General features: G+C 44.7%; 1 protein-coding gene across 6 annotated transcripts; it reads right to left on the minus strand.

The window, feature by feature from the left end:
* Window positions 1-419: 419 nt before the first annotated feature.
* On the minus strand, window positions 420-18565 carry HMGXB4 (HMG-box containing 4). 6 transcript variants are annotated; one of them, XM_076338798.1, is made up of 11 exons: window positions 18549-18565; window positions 14837-14942; window positions 14126-14244; window positions 12698-12773; window positions 9245-10383; window positions 7944-8025; window positions 7368-7432; window positions 6968-7073; window positions 6237-6406; window positions 4757-4879; window positions 420-2784 (listed from the first exon to the last, which is right to left on the minus strand). In XM_076338798.1, exons 1-11 carry the CDS (start codon window positions 18561-18563, stop codon window positions 2740-2742), a joined length of 2046 nt encoding a protein of 681 aa, XP_076194913.1. In that variant the 5' UTR covers window positions 18564-18565; the 3' UTR covers window positions 420-2739. The 6 variants fall into 6 exon arrangements, with proteins under 6 accessions (XP_076194913.1, XP_076194940.1, XP_076194922.1 ...); XM_076338825.1 differs by lacking the exon at window positions 18549-18565 and adding an exon at window positions 17149-17281; XM_076338807.1 differs by lacking the exon at window positions 18549-18565 and adding an exon at window positions 16505-16857.
* Window positions 18566-19524: the final 959 nt, after the last annotated feature.

Genomic DNA, 19524 nt, shown 5'->3' on the forward strand with positions numbered 1-19524 from the left:
GACCAGCGCTCGGACCCGGGAAACGGGGACGCGTTCGTAACGAGCTGAAACGGCGGCCTAACGCCGCCACGCCTGACGTCCCGCGCAACGCTCGCCCCGAGCCCCGGGTGCTGTTCTCGCCTCGACGCCGCGGGCCTGAACTGAAGCGAGGCAGCAGGCAGGGGAAATGCCGCGACGGTACCCGCGGTGCCGGGTGGTACGTCTGCCTTCAGAAAGGCCCCCAAGCGGCCAGCAGCCTTCGAGCGGCGTTTTCGGGTGAGCTGGGCTATCGGAAACGGTACAGGCTGCCTGCAAACGGCGGGAGTTCGGTTCCGAGAGCTCGGAATTGGACGTGTTTTGCTGAGAAACGCTAGGTACTAGTAGTAACGGCAGCCGCAGGAGAGACAGCGCGTGCCAGAAATGAATGACAGTACTCCAAATGTTAAAAAAAATTATATTGTAAGTACAGTACAAAAAAGTTGCCTTGTACAATTGTAATGTAATCGGGATCAAACAGCAAGGAAATAACAAAAATATAAAAACTGCTAAGTCTTGCCAAAGTTTTCCCTCTGGTACCAAATACCGCAAGATACAGATTATACAAAGTGTACAAATTTTAAATAAAAATAACCATACACCAGGGTTGTGTGTGTTTCTCCAACTCCTCAAGAGTTTTCCATTGTACAGACGACAAAGCTAAAGCTGATCCCCTTCTGCTCCTCACAGAGCGGATCTACCCCTTCACCACGATGCTCTCGGTTGTAAAGGGCTGGAAAGAGCCAGTGATTTTGTGCCGCTCCCAACAGCAGATGCTTCAGTACGGGCCAGGATCCAAAGCAGGATCCGACCGCCTCCCTCCTGGGCCCTTCCCAGTTCCAGGCTCGCTGGGATTAGTCACGTATCGTTAAAACATGTATGCTCTGGTCTGAGGCTCGGGTTGAGAACTTGCACTGTGGTCCAAGAACCTTCTGCCTCCTCCACTGACTGACTGAGAAAAGCTCCGTAAGAGACAGACTACCTTGTACAGACACAGCTGGGGAATACATACTAAAGAGGAATGGGGAGAAAAACCCTCCCGCACACCTGAGGATTTAATTTAAATACGATTTGGGGCTCAGCCACAATGAAGGACAGCTCACTTTCAACTACCCTGAAAAACAGAAGCTACGCTTCAGACTGGAAGTAGAAAAGTGCTCTTCTGTCATTTTAAAACTGTTATAAGGCTGGAAAGGCTAGAGTCGAATTGTATTTCAGATGTTCCACCTGCCTTCGCAAGATAGCCTGTTTCTACAGACACTTAATCTTCCTGGTGTTTCCCCATACAATGCCAACGCTTACTACTACACACATAGCCAATTCCTGCAGGAAGTGGGGTGAGGCAAACTTGGTTCATATTTTCCACACACTGTTGGTGGAGGGAGGGGTTTTTGCTTTTAAATTATGTATATACATACACACACAGAGAAATATACAGGATAAATTAAAATCTGTTACAGATATTGGTAAAAGTTAAATACATACGACATGAACACCACATACATATACATACAGACACACAAAAGCCTATATGAGAATCAAGTGCTCTCCTGCGGCTCCTCTTCTAAAGGAGCAGAAAAACAAACACCAAGTATGTGGCTGGAAGGAAGGGGAATCGGTCCAATCAACCCACATGTGCCTTACTCAGCCGTAACTGCTTCAAACTGGTCATTAGCCGCAGCCTCACAGCAGCACCGTGGCTCTTTCAATACTGCTGGTGAAAGGGATGGGGGATCAGCGATCTCAGAAACCAAAGCTAGCTGTTCACAAAACAGGTGCAAGATGGGCAGAATCAATCCCAAGTTTTTCCCATCTGCTTCCACCCTCCTCTCCATCAAAGCAGGCTGACCACGCCCTGGAAAAATCAGCAGGAGGTTCATTCTCTCAAGCCAATGCAGTTGGTTGATATATCATGCTAATGACGATTTGGGCGCAAGTCCACAAGAAAAGGTTAAATTCGTTGTCATCTTCCACTTTACTTCAAATGCCAGCTACCAGACCAGCCAGCTGATGCCGACAACTTTCAGTTATTACTGACTGAAGAGGAAGGGTTGTAAGAAGTGACCAAGAGGCAAAGACCTCTGTATCTTTGATCAGCTATCCAGCTTTCCGCTCAAGCAGTAGATTTTAAACTGAAAAGCAGTTAGAAATAGGGCTGGTGAAGAGTTCAGTTCTATTCCTTGGTCTGAAATATATTATCATCTCTGCCGGCCCACAGAATATCAGAATACTTTAGGTTGGAAGAGGTATCAGGAGGTCATCTGGTCCATCCCCCTGCTTAAAGAAAGTCCAAGTAGAGCAGGCTGCTCATTCAGTTTTTGAATATCATCAAGGATGGAGAGTCAACAACCTCTCTGGGCCACCTGTTTCAATGACCCCTCTCGTGGTGACATTTTTTTCTTTATATCGAGAAGTCCATTCTCTGGCTGCTTCCCCCAGTAAAGGATCTGAATTTAAGGCGAGTATCTCAAAAGCTTCCTGAATCTTCATACAAAATACTTTCAGATTGGAGGACATTTCACCCACCAGCACAAAAGGGTTTTCTCAGCTTAACTTCACAACTTTTCATAAAATAGAAGTCAAATAGTTACAATCCTATGTATATACTATACAGATATAAAACTTTAAAACCCTACACACGGAGCCCTTCGGGAGTGCTGGCGTAGTGCCTATGTACACAAGTCAGTTACGCAGAGGTTGAGTACATCCCAGGATCCTTTCCCATCAAAGTCCAGGCATGATGTAGGCGATGTTGTCTAGTGTGTTTGACTGGGAAAAGAAATTCAGTATTTTTTAGTGTCGGGTAATGACTCAAAATCCTTAAAAAATGACACAGATGAGGGTACTAAGCACGTTCACTTGTCTTACAAGTTACCATATGATGAGACAACCAAATCTGCCTAGTCATCACCACCACTGCTAGGCTTATTTTCATATTTTTGGAAATGTAAGTTAACTAAGCATAAAGGTAGCCTCAGTGTTTGCAAGCACCTGGAAACAATGAAAATGCTTGAGGCTTTCCTCAAGCGACCTCCTCCTTACGAACCCCATACTCTATCTCTGAATTTGAAACAAGCCAGATTGACCATATCACATCAATCACTGGAAAGACTGGTGATGAAGGACTTGTGCAAAGTGATCAAAGTTGTAGCATATAAAAAAAAATTACTTGACTTTACATTCACAAGTCCTTTATGAAATTCTGTAGTGTAAAAGTAAAGAGAAAAACCCTCAAACAGACCCACTAATAGAGTGTCAGATGGGAAAAAGAAGTGCCCTCCAGTTTTCCTTGCAAATTGTAATAGAATTCTGAGAGTAAGAGTCCTTCTTGTGCACATCAGAAAACAAGACCCAGCAGTGTATTATCTGTATGTTATTCAGATGCAGTATTTCAGTAAGCTCAAGCCTGTGGCTGGATGGCTGAAGAAGGCCTTAGGAATACCATGTTTTAATTGCTAGGAGCTGGAGCTGCACCAGTTGTGATTCTAGAATTTAACAATGCCACCTACTGACTGAAAAGATAAATTGCGTTCTACATGCAACACAACCACTGACAATTTTATCCATGTCTTAAAACACTGCTGTCGTTATGTATCTGATGGTAAAAATCAGAATAATTTATTTATTATCAAGTCCGAATGCCAGTTTTCAGAAGTGAAGGGTAAGTGCCTTAATCCACCTAAAGCTCCATTGCTCCTTGTAACAATAAGTTGATCAAGTTGCCAATATACACAACATTAGTCATGTGGTGTCATCGCTCTAAATGCACTTGGCAAGCAAGAAGGAAAAAAAGCATAGGATGTTTTTCCATGGCTTAGGATGGGAACACCCCACTGACTCAGCTTTTGTGCAGACAGCCAGTTTGTGGGAGCTCACAGCCTAAGCTGTCAACTTTGTTGTTGTTGTTCATAGCCCTTTCTCAAAATGAATCAATGTTCGGGCTGCCCTATTATAACATGCCAATTCATAACCCATTTTTGTTGTTCTCTCTGCCAGATTTATTTTTAATCTCTTTAACTTTTTCAGACTATGTATTTATTTTTCATTTCTGCTCCTCTCCTTCTCTGCTTTATTCATGTCTCCTGTTGGAGGCATGACTCCTGATTCCTTTTATGCTGCTGCCATCTTAATCTATGTCCACATCACACTACATATATGCCACAAGCTGTTGCTAAAACAGGGCTCAATATTAAGTGTAGTTTTAAGTGGAAAAGAACCTGTAGTCATGCAGTTCCTTAAAACACAGACTATTTTTCTTTCCTTGGAGAAGGTTACAGCCACATGTAAAAGGCCCTACTCAATCACTTTAGGAATCCTGAGATCACAAGTTATTTTTTATGCCACTAAAGGAAAAACAGATTGTGTGATACAGAGCAGCTAGAATGTGGTTTTTATTTTTATGGAAAATTAGAACTTTCAAAAATACTGGTATGCGTATAGGCGATTTTATTTGATTCAGACAGATCGATTCAGTCACTGAAACAGGATCTACACACACTGCAATCAATGCTACAATTATTAGTTCAGTTGCCACTGGGAGAAAAAATGTTGCACAATACTGTACAACAGTAACATCTTAAAGAATTTCAAGAAATATTCCTCTATAAAAGTGTATGACCAAGACAATTTTCTTATTGCCCTGGAATTATAATCACATCATAAGACTGATTCATCAAAAAACTCTAGCTGGACTCTACTGAAATTAACAGTGCTAGAATGGAAATATCCACAAGGAACTCACCAAAACGTGCTTAGGGCAGCCATTCAACTCAGGTAGTTGCGTGGTCAGACATGCTAACGGGCCCAAAGCACAGATGATTGAATCCAGAAGTACTGACAAACTTCCTGAAACAGCCACCATTCCCTGGAAGTAAGGAAAGAAAAAAACGGATAGGGATGAGTAGTGGAAATTATGGTTCTTTCACAACTGTATTGATCCTCATGCAGATACAGTATCTTCACTCTAGAGCTCCTCCAGTCCACTTTCATTATTTACACAGAGACAAAACTATGCCACGCGCTTCACAGAGAGACTGCTGGCTCAGAAAATTTAAGAATTCAGTAGGCAACATACTGGTGTAGGAAAAAAGTAGGGAACAGCAGAAAAGGTCAGACAGTTGTCAGTTGCATAAAACACTTAATTCCACAATTTTTTGTAATGTAATTTCTTTGCCATTTCGTACCATCTATTTTGTTAACTACATGAGTCCTAAAGACAATAGGTTTTTTATTATTGAAGTCTAAAGAAATGCTAAGTCTAACAAATGCTTTAGTCATTGATATACTTTCAGGAAGGGGAATTTGTTTGTGTGCCTTTCTATAAAGGGGGAGATTTTACTCCGGTTGTTCCTCTGAAGAATGACCTCAATCGGTCACACCAGAAACAAAACGCAAGAACATTTATTTTACTGCTTATAAAACAAGCAAGCATAGTGGGATGAGATGATCACGTTAGCCATAAAATTCAATGAGATTATTTGAGCCAAATACGTGTTCCCCTTACAGGCTGGGCTGAGTTCTGAAAGTGCCTGTGTGTGTGCATGCATAGAATCACTACCATCTTAACAGAAGGAAACCATTAAAATGGTTTAAATAGTAGATGTGGCGCTTAGGGACATGGTTTAGTGGTGGACTTGGCAGTGTTAGGTTAACGGTTGGACTTGATGACCTTAAAGGTCCTTTCCAACCTAAATGATTCTATGATTCTATGATTCTAAAATACGACATCTTCTACATTACCAGGTAAGTTGAAACAATAGTAGCTCCTATCCAAAGCACTGGCAGTACGATACTGCCAGAAAACAACAGGACATGCAAAAAACATCTTGGTAAAGGCCTTCTCTGATGGTTTTCTGAGCAGGCTTGAGACAGTAACAGAAACTGGACCGGAGATTGGCAAAGATAGCAAGGAAGTACCAGATCCAAGGTGAACATGTAGTAAGAAAATACTGAAGAGTTTGTTGAACTAAGAATTGCCTTCAAGGACCTAGAGCTGCAAAGGACCTGTCTTTCTTTGATGCCTACTGTTTACTGAGAAACAAGGCTTTTTATTTCACTGAAAACAAACAGCAATGCATCAAAGAAACACGACGCACCATCTCTAATTCCTCTTCCTAACAGAAAAGCATTGGCTAAGCTTTTAAGTAAAATAAGGTAACAATCCCCCCCAATCCTGTGTGTAGATTACATGACATCACCGTGACATCGCTGGTTACGCTCACCTCTGTTTCCTGCAGTCTGTGTCCAATGAGGCTCAGAGATTCACCCAGCAGCTGTAAGTGTGCAGCTACATCAATAGGATCTGTCTCAGGGACTTTGGCTGGTGAGGAAGACACCACCACGGTGGTGGTGGTAGATTTCTTATGAGGGGAAATCACTCCTGTTGGAGAAGCTGGAAACACACAAATTAAAATTCCATATTCTCTTATTTCATTCTTTTACTTACAAGCCTATTTACTTAGTAAAGTTCAAATCTCAAAGGCATGAGATGCTTAAATAGTTCTGTGGACCCGGTCCTGTGGTCTTTGGAGTCAAAACTTTCCTTCTATGTGTACAAAGCATCTGCCTCAGCTGAATGCAATTTGGGAGATTTGGTTTGGGAGATTTGATAAACAGAGATGCCAAGCCAAGAACAACCCTTTTTCCTCTAGCAGCAAACTAATCCCACTGGAACTTCCCTGCTGCCTCTTTGTATTTTACATTTCAACCCCTAAGCTGCTAAAGAAGTCCCATTCTACAAATTAGACAAGGAAATCTTTTAAAAAAATGCTGACGTCATTCTCACTCTCACAGAATGTTTGTTTTTGAGTAATATGATGAGTTAAATGTCAAGACTTGTGAGAAAGCAGGTAGGCGTGTGAAGCAGGAAAGGACCCTTGTTCCTTATTCCACAGGCAACACTATCTTCCCTGTCCAAGAAAGAAGACCAGAGCAAATAAAGTGCAACAATTACCTTTTATTTTTGGTGCACCATCTGAAGATGATGCCTTTCTCTTCACAGTGGTGGCCTCCGCTTTATTCTGCTTGTGTTGGAGATACTGAGCTTTCTGTTTCCAGATCTGCAGTTACCATGGTATGAAAAGAGAGATTCATAACATTAGGTAATTCTGTTACCTGATGCCAGGACCTGGAGGCAGAATGATGTTATGTAGCTAACTGGTGAAGCAATACCGTAAGAAGAAAATGGATGCTTTTATGATCACAAGGGCAAGGTTTCCATACTTTCCATCTTTACATACTTTGGGGACATAGGTAGCATTTTTCAAGGTATGGTGGCAATGCTGCCAGCATCTTCTGACCTAAGCACCTAGTTTACAGAAATCATTTTACAACAACATCTCACACACACTCACCAGTTTATCCTTCTCAGGTAGCTGCTTCCACACTTCTGCCAGTTTCTTACTTAATTCTCCAAAATCTGGCAGAAGGAAAGAAGAAAAATGTTTAAAACAAATGTTTAAAACAAATGAAATCATAAAATCATGGAGAGAACATAGGAAATTTACTGGCCCCTGCATACACATCTAGGAAGCAACCCATTCCACAACTGGAACTCTCCACACTGCCCTGAAAATGATTGCCAGTGTGCATTCCCCTTACTGTTTAAAATTAAAAAAGAAGCTGATACCATGAATATAGTGTCACACGTCTATATAGAGGAAAGCGACACAATGAATATAACTCTTTAAGTAAAGAAAGAGCGAGCTAGCAATTTCTTTATCCAGATTCACAGCTTGGATAAAATGCAATGAAATCAAATAATGAGATCCACTCCTGTCCCCTTTGCCATCTCTTATCCAAAGAAAATTGGCAGATTCTTTGCATTCTGTCAAAATTAAGAGGTTGGTACGAAACAGAGGTGGTATGTTCTGCTAATTAATCTGACCAGCATATAATCAAGAGAAGGCAAGGCTAGATTATTCTCTCACCTATTCCAGGGTGCTCAGACACAATAGTTGTACGATATTCCTTACAGAACACTTGATAGGCAGACATGTTTTTCTTCTTTGGCTAGTCAGAAGAAGAAAAGGAAACAAAGATTTTTAATTATAATGAGACCTACTCAAATTTAATAAGAATTTGGCATTTATTCAAGACTTAAAGAAAGATGTGGTGCTTAGACGAGGAACCTAAAAAAGCAGTGTTTTACATGTTCTAGGCTGAATTTAGTGTTTATGAAAGCACAGGAACCAGCCAGAACCAGTCTTAGTGCAAGGCTTATCTTGCAATGACTCTGTCAATGCATTTCATTCATAAGTTACAAAAACCTGCTATTCTAAATCCAGGATCAACATACAACTCTGTTAATATATCTTGGTTTTAAAACTTAAAATAATAAAAGAAATGTATCTGTCATACTATTCACAATACCTATCATAGATCTGTCAAAACAATTCAGTCCTCATCATGTTTTGTTCCATGCCTTGCATCCTTACAAAACACTTCAAATTGGCAGGAAAATAGACAGTGTAAGTACATTGACAGCAGAGGCAGAAGTTGTTGCTGAGCTATGATCAGAGAAAACTTACCAAACAGAACAGAATAATGGCTGAACAAATTTAGGCTATGTCTGCCCATTTCCTGACACAAAGCAACTCTTGTCTATCTGAACATACAGAAATGGCTTTTCCCCATTTATATACTTACACAGCTACAGTTATATCACCTGCAAACTCACTCATATGCTAGCTACCATTTCTCCTACTCATATTTTTATACACTAACCATGGAAAACTGATATATTTATGAGTATAAGACAAAACTGGGAATGTGGTAGTCTATAAGAATTAGAATTTCATTTGAATAGAGGAGTAAATGGCTAAATATCTTCACTTTTCAGGTTAGAGCTCGATTCCTTTTTACAGGAACTGTGATGATGGACTAGATCACTAGTCCAAAAGTCTGCCTGGCAATAGCTAGAACCGGTTACCTTAGAAAATGATGCAGTTGTGCTTGGTACATAACCTGTACCAAGCAAATTAAGTATAACCTTTTCAAAGAACCTCTATCAGCTAGAAACTGCCTGTGCCACAAAACCAGAATGATATATATTCCTTTTGCTACAAACAGAAATCAGTGACTGACACATTTTTCCAAACATGCTTCAGCGAAACCATCGATCCTGGTATTAGTTATCCTTCTGTTTCAATTTAACATGCCTTTGTAATGGAGTGCCTAATTCACCATTGCCCATCACCCAATTTCTATTTTCACTCCAATTTTTCCTTACTTTTTCTCTTTCTCTTTCCTTTTCTTTTTCTCTTTCCTTTTCTTTTTCTCTTTCTTTTTCCTTTTCTCTTTCTTTCTCCTTTTCTCTTTCCTTTTCTCTTTCCTTTTCCTTTTCTCTCTCCTTTTCCTTTTCTCTTTCCTTTTCTCTTTCCTTTTCCTTTTCTCTCTCCTTTTCCTTTTCTCTCTCCTTTTCCTTTTCCCATTTCTCAGCTTTGTCCTTCTCCTTGTCTTCCTTTTTCCTCCTCTTCTCACCTTGACCATCTGAGTGAAAAACAGCAGGAGGAGGTGGAGGAAGAACATAGGGGGTACTAGGAGGAGGTGGTGGTGACACTGTTACTTCTGCTACTGCCACAGGAGCATGCCCCGAACTCTTTTTAGACTTAGAGTGCTTCTTCTCTCTGTGTTTCTCCTTGTCTTTTTTTTTCTTACTTTTTTTTGACTTCTTCTTCTTCTTGATTTCCCGGTAGGAGTCATCTATCACTAACTCTCCAGCCTCCAACTCCCCACCAGAAGAGGAACCAGATTCTGGTGGTGCCTCCATACCCGAAATCTCATACTCGCTGCCATGGCCCTCTGAAAAAAGGGAGGTGTCAGCACCAAAACTCTCAGAAGGTGGATGTGGGTCCGGAGGTGGTTTGTGCTTCTTCCGGGATGACTTCAGGAAGCTCTGCAGTTCATGACCCAGCAGGAATGAGCCTTGCTCATCTCGAGCTGATTTCTTTGAAGATTTCTTTGCAGCTGCTGGTGCTGAAGAGTAGGAGAAAGAATCATCATCTGCTGCACTACTTTTCTCTTTCGGTGAAAGGATGAGCTTCATCTTCAAGCCATCAGGTTCACGAAGAGTAAGTGTCTCTGTGTTCACGTAGAGAGGTTTCATTTTTTTAGATTTGTGGAAGCTGCCATCGTCTACTGAGTGCTCCCCACTGCTTCCACTCAGCTTCTTCTTGTGGTGCTCCTTTTTGCTTTCGGAATGGCCAGAGGAAGAATAAGATGATTTTTCAGAGGTCTTCTTTGAAGACTTTGAGCTTGTGGCCAAAGGTGAGGTGATAGCCTTGAGTAAATCCATGGTTGTATCAGCTGAGGATGGGCTAGAAACTGCTTTTTTCTTCTTCTTTGATGGTAGATCCAAAGGCGAAACACCTGAAAAAGATCAAGAGAAACGTACATCAAGATGATTCCCCTAAAGACAACATTACTCTAGCCCAAAGAACTGAAGGGGGAATCCTGTAAGACTTATGATTACAGCTAACAGATTTGCATCCTGGCTTAAATAGATCTCTGAAGCTTGTAGCCAGCTCAGCGTGGCCTTACTGATACAACTGAGGAGCTGTAATGCCTGAGCTGGTCAAATAATTTAAGGCAGGAAGAGAGAGTAGGAAAGTTCTTGAAGTTTTGTCAAACTCTGTATTCTATTGCGAAATAACATATTTTGATGAAAATGTATCTTATTGAGCCAGAAATTACAACTCAAGTGCAAGGTTTTCATGCCATTTTTAGCCAAGGTGAGACCAATGAATTGAAAATACAAGCTTTTTCATTCTGAAAATAGATTTTGACAAAATTTCAGCTTGGCTTTCTCTTTTCATTGGGCCAAAAATAAATCTTAAACCTGCTAAGCTTTTATGAATAGAATTGTCATTTTCTGGCCAGTTAGTCTCACCTCTGTGCCTGGGAAGATCATGGAACAGATCCTCCTGGAAGCTATGCTAAGGCACATGGAGGACAAGGAGGTGATTCGAGACAGCCAGCACGGCTTCACCAAGGGCAAGTCCTGCCTGACTAACCTAGTGGCCTTCTATGATGGAGTGACCACATCAGTGGACATGGGAAGGGCTACAGATGTCGTCTATCTGGACCTCTGTAAGGCCTTTGACACGGTCCCCCACAACATCCTTCTCTCTAAACTGGAGAGGTATGGATTTGATGGGTGGACTGTCCGGTGGGTGAGGAATTGGTTAGATGGTCGCATCCAGAGGGTAGTGGTCAACGGCTCAATGTCCAGATGGAGATTGGTGACGAGTGGTGTCCTGCAGGAGTCCGTATTGGGACCGGTACTGTTTAATAACTTCATCAATGACACAGACAGTGGGATCGAGGGCACCCTCAGCAAGTTTGCAGATGACACCAAGCTGAGTGGTGTGGTCGACACACCAGAGGGATGGGATGCCATCCAGAGGGACCTGGACCAGCTCGAGAAGTGGGCCGGTGTGAACCTCCTGAGGTTTAACAAGGCCAAGTGCAGGGTCCTGTGCCTGGGTCAGGGCAACCCCTCGTATGAGTACAGGCTGGGGGATGAAGGGATTGAGAGCAGCCCTGCCAAGAAGGACTTGGGGGTACTGGTGGGTGAAAAGCTGGACATGAGCCAGCAATGTGCGCTCGCAGCCCAGACGGCCAATCGTATCCTGGGCTGCATCAAAAGAAGCGTGGCCAGCAGGTCGAGGGAGGTGATTCTGCCCCTCTGCTCTGCTCTGCTGAGACCCCACCTGGAAGACTGCGTCCAGCTCTGGAGCCCTCAGCATAAGAAAGACACGGGCCTGTTGGAGCGGGTCCAGAGGAGGGCCACGAAAATGATCAGGGGGCTGGAACACCTCTCCTATGAAGAAAGGCTGAGAGAGTTGGGGTTGTTCAGCCTAGAGAAGAGAAGGCTTTGGGGAGACCTGATTGCAGCCTTTCAGTACTTAAAGGGGGCTTGTAAAAAAGATGGCGGCAAACTTTTTAGCAGGGCCTGTTGCGACAGGACAAGGGGGAATGGCTTTAAACTAAAGGGGGGTAGATATAGACTAGATATAAGGAAGAAATTTTTTACGCTGAGGGTGGTGAAGCACTGGAGCAGGTTGCCCAGAGAGGTGGTGGATGCCCCATCCCTGGAAACATTCCAGGTCAGGTTGGATGGGGCTCTGAGCAACCTGATCTAGTTGAAGATGTCCCTGCCCACGGCAGGGGGGCTGGACTAGATGACCTTTAGTGGTCCCTTCCAACCCAAACTATTCTATGATTCTATGATTATTAATTGTGAGAATAATGTTTCTGTATTTAAACTGAACCCAGAAGCATTTATTTTTCACCCTGATGCATTGTTTTTATAAATTCAGAGACGGTAAAATTATCTGCAAGTAAAATTACAGTTTGTAATGCAATAGGGAAAAAAGAAATGCAAATGCCAAAAGAGAAGGCATGGGTTTGAAAACTACAACTTGTCAATGAAAAGAGGGGTGGAAGATTTCTACCCCCAACAATGGCAACTTTTTAAGCTGGACTTGAAAATAACATTCCCTAATCTTTTACTGTCTGGTGCTGATCAGCGTCAGGTTTCTGATTACTCCTTCTAAGACAGCTTGATGTACCTTCCCCCCATAAAGTGCTAACCACAAAGCTTGATGACACTGGTTTAACAGCATCCTTTCCTCAAAGTCATGATCTGTTAGCCCCTTCCCCTGCCTGATTACTATCTTACCTCTGTAGCAGAACTCATCCGAGGAGTGCTTTCTCTTCTTTTTCTGAGGTTCTGTCCCTGGAAAAAGCTCACTGTCCTAGAATAAGAAGAAAAAAGTTGCTGACAAACAAGAAGGAAATAATAAGAGATTCACATGGACTATTGACATAGATAATAATTTGCAGGAGATATCAAGAGTTTTTTGTACTACTGTAACATCAAGGAACCCTAGGTATGAACAGGACCATTATTCTAGGTGCTAAAACAAGCCAAGGAAACATACTCTGTCCCCAAGAGCCCACAGTGTAGGTTTAAGGTAAGAGACAAAAAGCATGTTACGGATAGGTGGGAGAATACAAAAAATGGTATTAGTCAGGATTGGTTTCAGCACATCAGCCACCTAACCGGCATCAAGCTTTCTGTAGGTATTGCAGCACAACAGGGCTATAAGGAAACTGAAAGACAGATCTCTATAGGGAGCTCCCCCCACATGAGAGGAGCAATAGACAAGAAAACTTGAAAAAGCACATTTTGAAGTGTTAAGAAATGGGCAATGAAAGCCAGCACTTGGCGTTGATGAGTTGATAAAAGACAGACATCTACTTCTTAACAAAGCTAAGAAATAACTAAGCATGCATAGGCTGTCAAGCCTTGAAAATGAAGGTAAGCAGTTCATGTTTAATATGCTGAAAAAGATAAAAGGTACAGAGAGGTGACAATTAAAATGACAGGCCAAAAAATTGACCTTAATATGTCATGTCACCCAATTATTATTTGTCTCTTGACCAATTTACGGTCTGAAAATGAAGCTCCTCTACAGAATTCCATCTGCATGGCAGAAGAACATTTTCATTTTAAACTAGAACTTCTCTTCCAGATTTAAAAAAAATAAAAATAATCACAAGATAGTCACCTTTGAGCTAACAGCAGAAATTTTAGCTCAAAGAGGAAAGTTTTGAAGAAACTTAAGTTGTCACTACGTGATTTCAGAGTTAAGGCCCCAAAGAGGTGAATAGGGCAAGTTCATACCTCTCAAGAGCTATTGTTTCAGGCTGTCTGCAGAATCAGGAAGACAACAGCACATCAGTTAACATTATATTCATTCTTTGCTGGCTATTTATACAACCATAAATTCTAAAAATCTTTTTTTTGTGTGTAAAAAGTTATTCATGCTATCTTATGACTTGCAAGGTTCTACATCAAGACTAGGACAGCATCCTACTACCCTATTTTCTGAGGCCAGAAAAATCAGAATCAGTTGTAATTGGGATTGACCCCCTCCTTTTCCCCAGGAAAGTTACTGAACAATACGGGACATCACTAGCTGCTCTTGCCGTCTTCTACATGCATTTCTATATAAAAAAGAACAAGTAACCCATCCATCCCATTCTATCACTAGCTTTGCACTTATCCTTACACCTTCAACCTTTTCCCTGAGGGCTTCCTGACCTGAGTTGCTATCTCGTCTTCCTCTTGCAGCAGATCCTTGTAAGAGCGCTTTTTCTCTCGCTGTATCCTGCCAGTTGCCAGCCCCACGTCATCTACACTTCGGTTGCTCTCTAGGAACTCTAAGATTTACGTGAAATGGGAAAAAAGGAAGAAATTAAATACCCCATTAAGCAATGATAGACATGTGGACTACGCACAAAATAAGATAACAGCAGACGTTGGCACAGAGTGATGCACAAAACCCAACAAGCACAGGGGCCTAAAAGATAACAATCTGTACTCTCTGACCACAGGGATGGGGCTCAGTGCTCTAATGCTACAACACAGTCAATCAAGATTTCATTTCTAACCCTTGTATATTTCTTCCTAAAGACAACCAGACCTAGCAACGTTACCATGACTAAACATATCCCTATCCCTGGTCTCCCATTCCATTGACCTGGCAGGGAGAAGAAAGGCTGCAGTGGCAGAGTTTCCAATCAAGGTGTTTGCATTAGGAAATACCACCCATTTCTCTCAAGTTCTAATCCCAGTACTTTACATCTGGAAGTCAAGGGCTTGGGATCCTCCAGCAACTCGGCCAGGTTAAATTTAAGGGCTCCACAGAATACTAGCTTCCTTTCCCACTCTGACTGCATGGCCTGGCAAGGGCTGCAGAGGGTACCCTTTTTTTTTTTGGCAACTCCCTCTGAGATTATGAAGCAGTCATACCTTCTTTCTTCTTGGAGTCATCATAAGCCATCGTGGTCCTGCAGGAGCCTGAGAATGTGTTGCCACGTCTGGGCTCCTTCCCCCGTTCCCATCTACAGGAAAAGGTCTGAGAAACAGAGAATGAAAATAACCCTGCCATAAAGAAGAATCACGATGTAAAGTGGGAAACTTCCTCTGAACCAAGTGAAGATTCTCTGGAAGACAGTGGGAAAGGAAAGGAGTCTACCTTCTGGTTGGTTCATGCTCACTCTTCAGGCTTGACAGATCTATTTATTTTTTAAATTAAATTGGAGATGGTTGTTCTATTATTTTAAAGATATAAAAGACCACTTCTTCCTTATAAAATCTCCAAATCACTGAAGTAATTTATTTACAAAAATAGAAAGCAGGTGAGAAGGCAGCTGAGTTTGATTTTCGTAACACACAAAACTGCACCCAAACTTGTGTCAAAGCCATTTTTTGTCAGGAGCCACTGAAGCAAAGAATGGGATGTTTAAAGAGAGATTCCAAACCCTTGAATCGCAGATGAAGTGAAGGAAAAGAAGGAAGCAGGCAGGAATCATTGTACTACAAAAGAATTATTTCAAATCTTTTTAACTAAAGAATCACACATTTTGTAGTGAAGGTGTGCACCCTTCTGAAGTGTTTCCCAACACTACCACTGCAGCCATTCTGAACGCCAACCTGGGAGAGGGAATGGAAGAAAGCACTCCTTTTTGCTAGGGCTTCTGCAGCACCCCAACCCCTGTCAGCCCCCAGGATTCAGGCCTCCTCTAACCGAGTCATTCTGTTCCACAGTTGCTGGCATATAGCAGGACAGTGCCCTTATGGAATAGCTGCACTCTGGTTCTCTCAGAGTAAACAGCTTTTGCTCTTCAGTCAGCAACCAGCTTAACATGAAAAGATCGACCTTCTGCTCGTAAGCGATTAAACCAATTGAACCTAACCGATTTTGTGTGTTTGTGTGTATGTGCACCCGTGTAAGGATTCAACCACAAAGATCACGCAGCTTGTTCACTCTAACTGTCACAGTAATCTTGCCACACTGAAGTTACATTTGTATACCTTGAGAGCAGGGGACCTGTGCTTGTACATCCCTGCACATACCTCAATTTTATAAATAATTGGCTGAGAATGTACAACATATTCATCCTATAGTGGTTACTTAAGTGAAACAACAAAGTCCCAACTAAATCAAGCTTGCAGGTACACAGGAGATGTTTCTGTTTAAATTCATAGGAGTACATGTTATTTCTTCAGGTTTTGGGAAACCATCTGCCACAAAATGTTTTAAGTCAGTATTCTGACCACTATAATTGTTGGTAGCAAGCACAGCAATTTGTAGGCAGAATTTATGTATACACTCAAGAGCACTGCACACGTACACACACTAGAGCACTGCACTTTGCAGTAAAAAGAGCATCTTGCCACTTGTGGGCTCACAATCTTGAACAGGATCTTGTCAACATTTCATGATGTTCAGTTGCCATATGGACTTCAGTGGGAACACACATGATACAAAAGCATTGTGCTCAAGAGGACAAGGGCCTAATCTAGATACTCTTCAGCAAAACAAAGCTGAAGACAGTCATTCAGGAATGGATGACTTGGAGAAACTAAGATTTGTTTATCGCTACATGCACACCTTTTACTCTTTTTAAATCTTACCTGCTTGGCAGGTATAAAGGTTGATAGATGATGCCCAAAGGGGCTTACAACCTAGACCTCTAACCCTGCAAATACAAAACATGTCTTTAACTTGTCTCGTCCTGTAAGTTAATTAGGTTCCCCTTCTTCAAATTCTTCCGTTCCAGCAGTAATCGCACAGGTTCACCGGAGAAACTCTCTCTTCACGTCTCCCGTTCCTTAACGCACACGCTTGCGGGATCAAGGCCACGCGTTGCTCTTCTGCAGCCCCCCGGACTCCACAGGGACCTCCGCACTTCGGCCCCCCAAGGGAGGCTGCACACCCCGCTGGCGACAGACCGCGGCTGGTGAAAGCGGAGGGGAGGCGGCGGCTCGGGCCGGGCTCCCTCGCCCCATTCCCGCCGGCGCTCCCAGCGAGGGCGCGGGGGCAGGCGGGCCCCGCCGGGAATTCCCAGCGCGGCGGAGGGGGCTAAACGTCGGCACCGGCCCCTCCGCAGACACGGGGCCCGGCCCGGCCCGGCCCGGCCCGGGGCACCCCGCGGCCCAGCCCGGCGCATGCGCGCCAACGCTCTCAGGACCCGGGCCCCGCCGCCGCCCGCGCCCCTCCCGCCACCTCCGTTTGAAGCGGGCTCGGCCGCCCCGTTCCCGCCCGCGCGCCCTCTCACCCGAGCGGGCTCCGGCCTCACTCCAGACCGCGGCTCCACCCCTGCAGCAAGCCCGAGCGTGCCCCGGCGGCGGGGCCGCCCAGCGGCGACGGGGGTTGCCGACCCGCCGGTTCCGAGCCGCAGGGTGGGGAGGCGCCGCGACCACCTCACTCTGCGCCGCCGCTGCCCGCCGCGCCGCCGCTGCCCGCGGCCGCCATCTTGGAGAGGGAGACAAGGGACACCCGCCCGGCTCCGGGGCCAGGGGCAGCCAGCCGAGCGCCGAGCACCTCCAACGTGGCACCCGCGGGGCGGGGGAGAAGGCGGGGTGCGGGATTGCCGAGCGCATCGATGGCCGTGGTGGGGAGCGCCGTTCGCCGGGTCTGAGCGGGACCGGGGGTGCCGCCACCCCGCACCGGGCGGCACGGCCTTGGGGCGGCAGTCGCCACGCATTTAGCCTTCCCTGCCACGGCCCGCCGCTCCCACCGCGGGCGGGGTTTGGTATACCGTGTGCCGAGGCCTGCCCAGCGGCTTGGCTCCGGGGCCTGGCCTGGGGCCTCTTCCCCCTCGCCCGCCCAGGGCCCCGCTGGTGCAAGTGCACGGGCCCAGGGCTGGGGCCATAGCGCGGGGCCATAGCGCACTGGGGGCCACCCACCGTGCCCCCAGACACCCCAGCATGGTTCTCCGGGTGCCATGTGCTCCCTCGGAGGTCGCTCATGGGAGCCATGAGCAGGCCACGTGCAGGGTGTCTGGGCTGGGCCCTGGCTCTCACCCCGACCACCTCGTGTGGAGCGTGTGCCCACCTTCCCCCGTCTTCGGCACAAGCTCCTCTTTGTACGTGCATGTGCTGTGCTGTCGCGGCACAGCTTCCCCTCTCTCATCATCCCTTTCGAGAGAAATCTCCGAGCTGGCTGGGCTTGCAGTGTGGGTTAGTTGTTGGCTGCTTGTGCTGCCGCGGTGGGTCAATGGGAAAGGGTGAATTCCTTTTTATTAAGCAGTTACAGAGACGGCACTTTCATGAGATTAGTCATGCATGCACATGAACCGGCACATCTCCTGTAAGCCTATCTGATTGCCTGACGAACTGAGTGGATGTGCTGCACAGGTGGAGGGTCAGGACTGGCCGGAGCTGAGATAAGCATGTCTGAAGAGCACACTTGGGGCTACTGCCTGAGAAGGCGTCATGCAACCCTCACGCCCTGACAATCAACTGTCCAAAGGTGGCAGGCAAGAGAAAGGCAAATTACCCTCAGCATCTTCTAAAGGGCTCATTCATTACAGCAAAGGATTCAAGATAGAGGTAAAAAAACTCAAGAAACAGCCTGGTCAGAAAAGACAAGTCTTTTTCCCACTAGGTTAGCCTTTCTTCACTCTGACCGCTCAGGAGGTCCCTGTTCAACAAACCTCATTTAACTCTTTCTTACCTTAAATCCCATCATCTCCACTGATGCAGGAGTCGTCTTTTCATTTAGATGCTGGCAGACACTCACATGACTCTTTGTCAGAGGCTGCTCACAGTCACGTGCTGTCTGCAGACTACAATTCCCAGCCATGCCTGAGGTTAAACCTGACCCATCACAGACCTACTGGTTCCCCAGTGCCTACAGATCTGCCTTCTGGTTCTGATGATGCTTTTGTGGCCTAACAAGTACATAATGATGACAATAATTATTTGCGGTACAGCAGGGCCTAGTGGAATTAGAAGAGGATAGAGGCCTATGCCTGTTATGCTGTGTGAAAGTATAGTTTGATCCAAAGTGAGGGGTGTAGCCTCTATGTACAGATCAATGTCTGCAATTGCAGCAGCTGTAACACATAAGACTAAAACCCACCTGCCCTTAGGCTGAGCACAAGGCATATGTGCAGATGTTCTCACGCACGTGCACGTATGTGCCCGCTGCTGGTGGAACTCTAAAATCACTCCTTGCCCTCCAACCCATAACCCAGGGAGGAGTTACCCAGGTGGGCAAGTGCCTCTGCAAATTTATGACCAGGACCTTGCCAGAGTTGAACTCACTGAGACCTGCTCTTTACCTCCAATTATTGATGATGTTTCTAGGGGTCCCAGTGATGGATCCATACCCCATTCGGCAATGCACAGTACAACAAAAACATGGCTCCTATCACCAGGATTTTACAGTCTTCAGCTTTCTTGCTCGTATTATGGACTGTACGGAAACATCAGTTAACTCCTGGGAGCACTTGGCCTATGGGTCAGGTGGAGGCAGAATGGGAACAAGTCAGAATAAGCCATTAGCATGGTTGGGAGAAGCTAGGTGCAGCCAAAAGGAACAGGGATACAGATTGCTTTGAAAATTGAAAGCCTAAATTAGCCTGGTATTTGATGATGGCAGGCGTTTCATAATGATAGCTAGTAAATGTGTAGGGATGGTGTGTTTA

The sequence above is a fragment of the Aptenodytes patagonicus genome, chromosome 1 (genome assembly GCF_965638725.1).
Source record: "Aptenodytes patagonicus chromosome 1, bAptPat1.pri.cur, whole genome shotgun sequence".
Lineage (NCBI taxonomy): Eukaryota > Metazoa > Chordata > Aves > Sphenisciformes > Spheniscidae > Aptenodytes > Aptenodytes patagonicus.

What these genes read in the sequence shown, in the direction of transcription:
- HMGXB4 (XM_076338798.1), bottom strand. An exon ending in TGACTCCAAGAAGAAAGAAG is followed by an intron (nt 14,245 to 14,836) that starts GTATGACTGCTT and finishes CGTAAATCTTAG; the next exon opens with AGTTCCTAGAGAGCAACCGA. An exon ending in GGATGAGTTCTGCTACAGAG is followed by an intron (nt 10,384 to 12,697) that starts GTAAGATAGTAA and finishes GATCTTTTTCAG; the next exon opens with GTGTTTCGCCTTTGGATCTA.